The sequence below is a fragment of the Sardina pilchardus genome, chromosome 15 (genome assembly GCF_963854185.1).
Source record: "Sardina pilchardus chromosome 15, fSarPil1.1, whole genome shotgun sequence".
In the NCBI taxonomy this organism is placed as follows: domain Eukaryota; kingdom Metazoa; phylum Chordata; class Actinopteri; order Clupeiformes; family Clupeidae; genus Sardina; species Sardina pilchardus.
This window is the reverse complement of record NC_085008.1, coordinates 31830404-31836465: the sequence shown is the minus strand read 5'-3', so window position 1 is coordinate 31836465 and position 6062 is coordinate 31830404. Positions and strand designations below refer to the sequence as shown.

Below are 6062 nucleotides of genomic sequence, written 5' to 3'. Positions count from 1 at the left end.
ACAGACGTTGTCGTGTGTTTGATAAACATGCTCACGTCATGAGATCCTCTGGCTGTCTGAACTTTGATTTGTGTTTCTCTACATGTCGTTTGTTTTTGACAATGCAGTGCCATTTATGTAGCATTAGTGTACTCCAGGGAAACATAGCCTGAATAAAACTCCACAAACAAGTTGGTTACATGACCACATTGCAAGCTGACTATCATTTTCAGCGTAAGGAGTATCTTTCAGTGTTTTTTTTCCCTATAACTCATGTCTGTGTTAACTGTACACAAACATATAAATATAAAATATATATATTCATGTACATAATGTATTTGAGTGTGTGTGCGTGTACGTACATATATAAATACATCTCTCAGTAAACATCTGTGGATTTTTTTTTCTGACAGGAAATTCCCTGAATACTGGTAAAATGAATGCTACATAAAAGAAAAACACATCATCAACACAACACACCCGACAGCTCAAAATACCCAAGGACGAGGAGCACATCATTATCATGTGATGCAGCAGGGCATCAATGAAACCATAGATACTGAAGAGCCAGATGCCGCATTTAGTCCGTGAGCCAGAGGGGTTGGTCGTTACCGAAAAAGTGGCAAAGGCTACCATACCTTTTCTGAAAGCCTGGAATCTCAGCTTTTCAATGATGTATGATGGCCATCTGACAAAAGTAGCTGTTTTGAGTTATGATGCATAATGTAAACTAAGGTTGAAGAAATAATGCGTATAAATCAAGCAGAACACTGAAATATTTTATTTTGTTATGTTTGGTATCATTTTAAAGGGGAGACTCTGAGCTTTCATTTAAATCCTTTTGTGAACATTTTGGATAAGTACAGCCAACCCTGGAGCTCTTCAAACCTTTAATCACACACATTTTCCTGCCATTACCCTGCCATCTTTTGTCTTTTAATCCTGTGGCACCTGGGAGCATCAGAGAAACAAAGTCCAAACACTGAAATACTGGCATGACCCTAAGGATTCAGAAAATGTGTCATTTACCCATATTATCTGATTTGGAGGGGGTGATTTCCCGTCTTATATCAGACATGGAGTTTTTTCAAAGACATAAACAGTAGTGTACTATTATCCTTAAGGTTAATTTGTTGATATGTCGAGTTGAAAGTCTGAGGTAAATATATTTGAAATAATAATTATTGATACAGATCATGTTGAAAAAGTTGTTATACAGTGCAGTACACTGACATGAGGAGTGACACAGTCCCTCTTGCATGAGCAGGACAGAAACTCAAGTACTGCTTGTGGACCAATGGAGACATTGAACCAGTCTATGGAGAGCTATAAGTCACCATCTTGGTCCAGTCTACACCACCCATGCTCAACTGGGGAAGGAACTTCAGGGTTGTTCTCGAGGCATCTTCTCCAGATAGCACCTTGATAGTTAGCTCTGAGACTGTGCTTCCTGAGAGAATCTGAGCATGGAGTTAACTGCCAGGATTCTACGCCTTTCATTGCACAAAAAAAGTGCATACTTAATTTCATTGATGTTGGTGATTCTGGACTTGGAGCTGTACAATTGACATGTGAACTCCTTTAAGGCTGCATACAACTCAGGTGTCATTGCCCAGTCTGCCCCAACCTTCTGAAAGGTCTCACATAAGTTTTCATTCTTCTGAAAAAGTTTTAGGGCTGACGCCTTACCATGGCCTGCAAATGCACTTAGTATCGCAGCCTGTGTATACGTGTATTTTCTTGCCTGAGAACAAGGCATTCATTTTCTAATGTAAATTCCAAGAAGGTGGGGATCTGATATAAATGATATGTGGTGGATATGTATTAAGGACCTTTTTAACTATCTAAAAATGCTGAGAATGCTGAATAACAACTTTTTCAAAATTATCTGTATCAATAATTATTATCTAAAATATATTTACCTCAGACTTTCAACTCGACATATCAACAAATTAGCCAAGGGTAATAGTACACTACTGCAGGGGTCTTCAACCTTTTTCAGCCCAAGGACCCCTTGGCTGTGAGAGAGACTGAGCACGGACCCCCACACCTGGCACACCTCATCATGCCTATCATTTGAACCGTCAGTCATTAGTGCCTACATGCATGCACGTACGCGTACGCACACACACGAACGCACACATTCTAAACAAAAGTTATTATTAACAGGGGGGTAACTGCTTTATACAACTCGTTTCTGATAATTCTTTACATAGTGTTGCATAAACTCGCCCTATAATAGAATGAATGTCACAAGGGTCAACTAAGGTGGATATGTAAGGGACAATGACGCGCCGTGCGTTTCTAGGAAAATAATGCACGTTCGAAGTGTTAATAAGCTCCCGACGCCGCAGGCATTATTGCAGTGCATTATTTTCCTATAAATGCACGGCGCGGAGTTGATTATCCCGTTTATACCACTGCTACTATCATTTTCGTTTATATTGCCGCTGTCTTAGATACAACGTTGCTGTGTTTACCGTTACATTCACATTGGCGAATTAATATTCAAGTGTGAGAAGCTCCGCTTCAACCCTCTCTGGTGGTATACATTCAGCTAAATTCAGGCAAAGCTTCATTTGCTCAACCTGATACAGACAGAGAGCCTCTTCATCTTGTGTAAATATAACTTGTCTTACACAAGGAAACACAAACACACAAGATTATCGTTATCGTTTCATTTTGATGGTATGACATCGCGGAGAAAGTTGGATTAATGAATTCACGCAGAACGCCTTGACGTGCAAAGACCGCAGACTCTCATTTAAAAAAAAAAACAAAGCAAAACATCACACAGAACAAATAGGCTACTCCACAAAGTTCAGGGTCCATCAGTCCCGACATTAAGCAAACGAATCGAAACGTAATTTATCTCCCAGATAACAGTCGAAACGTAATTTATCTCCCAGAATGAAAAGAACGAGTTTGTTAATGGTCAGATGCCGCTGCAAACGAAGCTATTTAACTAAAACGCACGGGGGGGAAAGTGTTCCATTGGGTAACACAATGTTACAGGGATCACATTATCACAAGCATGATTCATGGGTAGCCTACAATGTGTTATTTAAAAACGAATATGAAGCGATTTTCATTGAACATTATGTTAACTTTGACAAATGTTATTCTTTGGAAGAGAAAAAAAATGCTTCAGACGAAATATTTTCGCGGACCCCCTGCAGTACCTCCGCGGACCCCCTAGGGGTCGCGGACCCCCGGTTGAAGACCCATGCACTACTGTTTATGTCTTTAAAAAAACGCCATCTCTGATACAAGACTGTAAATCACCCACTCCAAATCAGATAATATGGGTAAATGATACATTTTCTGAATCCTTAGGGTCATGCCAGTATTTCAGTGTTTGAATTTTGTTTCTCTGATGCTCCCAGGTGCCACAGGATTAAAAGACAAAAAATGGTAGGGAAATTGTAGGGAAATGTGTGTGATTAAAGGTTTGAAGAGCTCCAGGGTTGGCTGTACTTATCCAAAATGTTCACAAAGGGATTTAAATGAAAGCCCAGAGTCTCCCCTTTAAAATGATACCAAACATAACAAAATAAAATATTCCAGTGCTCTGCTTGATTTATACACATTATTTCTTTAACCTTAGTTTACATTATGTGTCATAACTCAAAATAGCTACTCTTGTCAGATGGCCATCATACATCATTGAAAAGCTGAGATTCCAGGCTTTCAGAAAAGGTATGGTAGCCTTTGCCACCTTTTCGGTAACGGTTTCCATAATTTGAGGCCCTGGCTCACGGTCTAATTGGGCTCCAGAATGTACGTAAATAGTACGTAACCCTAACCCATATTGGTGGAGGCAACAATCACTAGAGGCCACAGGAGAAACAGGTGTCTCTGATTGGAAATCAGACAGGTGTCCCTGATTGCCAGCAAGTGTTGCCCATACAGTCAGGTGTTTGATCCCAGCAATATGACGGCCACGTTCACGTATGCCAACTAATAGAACTTGATAGACATGCGGTACTAGCTTACTAATATCTATGGCTGAAACCAGTAAATGGCTGAAACAGTAACAACACACAGTGGTGACAACAGACAGGAACATGCAAAGCAGTTGACATAAATACATATTTGGTGCAAACATTATTTTGTACACTAAAGGAGCCTCACCCTTGTTGTTGGGCTCCTATTGACCAATCATGTCATGTCACTGAGTGAGATGGCATGACAGCTCAGTATTTCCCTGCCCAACAGGCCTCACCCATGGCTGTGTCCATGGAGGCCGTAACCATGGTGAACCTACTGGTGCTTGAGGTGGTGTCCAGATGGAAAGTGGGTTTTACCTGTGGCTCAAAGGGTGGAGTCAGAGATTATTTCAGGAGAAATAGGCTTATTTGTAATTGGGATTAATGTCAGCAAAACAGGTCATTTCGGCTCCTGATCGTGAACTGGATTACTACCACTACTACAACTTTAGAACAAACAAAGGAGTGGATTAACATCAACAATCAACAACCTGATCAATATGCAGAGGAGATGTGTTGCACTGCATGAGGCAAATGGTGGTCACACCAGATAGTGAGTGCCCTTACTAAGATGGAACCTATCACCATCTGTGTAGATGGCAGCACCATCCCTTGCTCCAAACAGGTCAAGAGCCTTGGTGTCATACTGGGCAATACCATCTCGTTCAATGCACACATAAACACCATATCAAGAAATCGCTTTTTCCATCTAAGGAACATTGCACGGCTCCGCCCAGCACTCACCCAGCAGAGTGCAGAAGTCCTAGTCAATGCGTATGTGACTTCCCGCCTTGACTACTGTAATTCAATCTTGTCTGGAATCCCAAATAAGCTACTTCACCGGCTCCAACTCATCCAGAATTCTGCAGCGCGGATTATAACATGCTCCAAATCCACCAGCCATATAACACCATCGCTCATGCAGCTGCACTGGCTTCCAGTTGCCTACAGAATCAATTTCAAGGTCCTGCTCCTGGCATACAAGTCCCTAAACAACAACGCCCCTACCTACCTCACTGACCTCCTGGAAGTGTACACTCCTGCCCACCCTCTGAGATCCTCCTCAGCAGGCCTGCTACGTGTCCCTGAAGTGAACCTCTGCACCCTGGGAGAGAGGGCTTTCAGCTACATCGCCCCCAGGCTATGGAATTCATTCTCTGACTCAATTACTGTCTTTAAAAGTAGACTGAAAACATATTTCTTCAAGAAAGCTTATGGACTGACTGACTGACTAACTGACTTTAACATTTAACATTTTTCTTTTCTTTTTTATTTCTATGTGATGATTTTGCAACCCTGTAAAGTGACCTTGGGTGTCTTGAAAGGCGCTTTAAATAAAATGTATTATTATTATTATTATTATTGTGGCCAGCCTAAGGCACACCTGTGCAATAATCATGCTGTGTAATCATGTTGATATGCGATATGTATCTTGATATACCACACCTGCGAGGTGGATGGCTTATCTTGGTAAAGGAGAAGTGCTCACTAAAGGCCTATTCGGACGGGATTAGTTTTATGGGGTGACATCAGGTAAAGTAATAATTACCAGGTAATGTAGTCCCGTCCGGACGCGCCATGTCAGTAAACATAACGGAGTATGTCGGTGACATTTACAGACACTTTTACCTTCCGTAAAACGGTCCGGAGAAATTACCTTAGGTAATATTAATCCCGTGCGAACGCGACCCTCTGTAAAGATGTCTGTAATATTTCGTCACATCCTGATTGGAAAACAATTCCACCATAGTCTGAATGAAAACATGACATGCTGTGTAGCTCCTAATAGGACGTTAGCTAGTTTGCCTATTAGCTTGATATTGTTAGCCATTTCAAACTACTTATGGCATAACATAAAGCTAACGTTTGCTAGTTTAACCAACTTGTAGTCTTTCAAATCTGAAAATGCCGCACGTACCTGACGCAAAGTATCACGTGCACAGCGACGAAGATGTGACGGCAGAACGTAAACGTAGTTACTCCTCCCATGTCAAGTAAAATGACAGAGATGTCTAGTCCCGTCCGAATTGGACATTTATATTACAGAGGTCATATGATAAACCTGCATTACTGTACGTCCCCCCATAAAACTAA

The 6062-nt window shown here is 41.3% G+C and overlaps 1 protein-coding gene across 1 annotated transcript; it reads left to right on the top strand.

Annotated features, from left to right (window-relative positions):
* The first annotated feature begins 4167 nt into the window (after positions 1–4167).
* Positions 4168–5199, top strand: LOC134101632 (uncharacterized). Its single transcript, XM_062555338.1, has 2 exons — positions 4168–4275; positions 4519–5199. The coding sequence occupies exons 1-2, from the start codon at positions 4168–4170 to the stop codon at positions 5197–5199; spliced, it is 789 nt and encodes a 262-aa protein (XP_062411322.1).
* Positions 5200–6062: the final 863 nt, after the last annotated feature.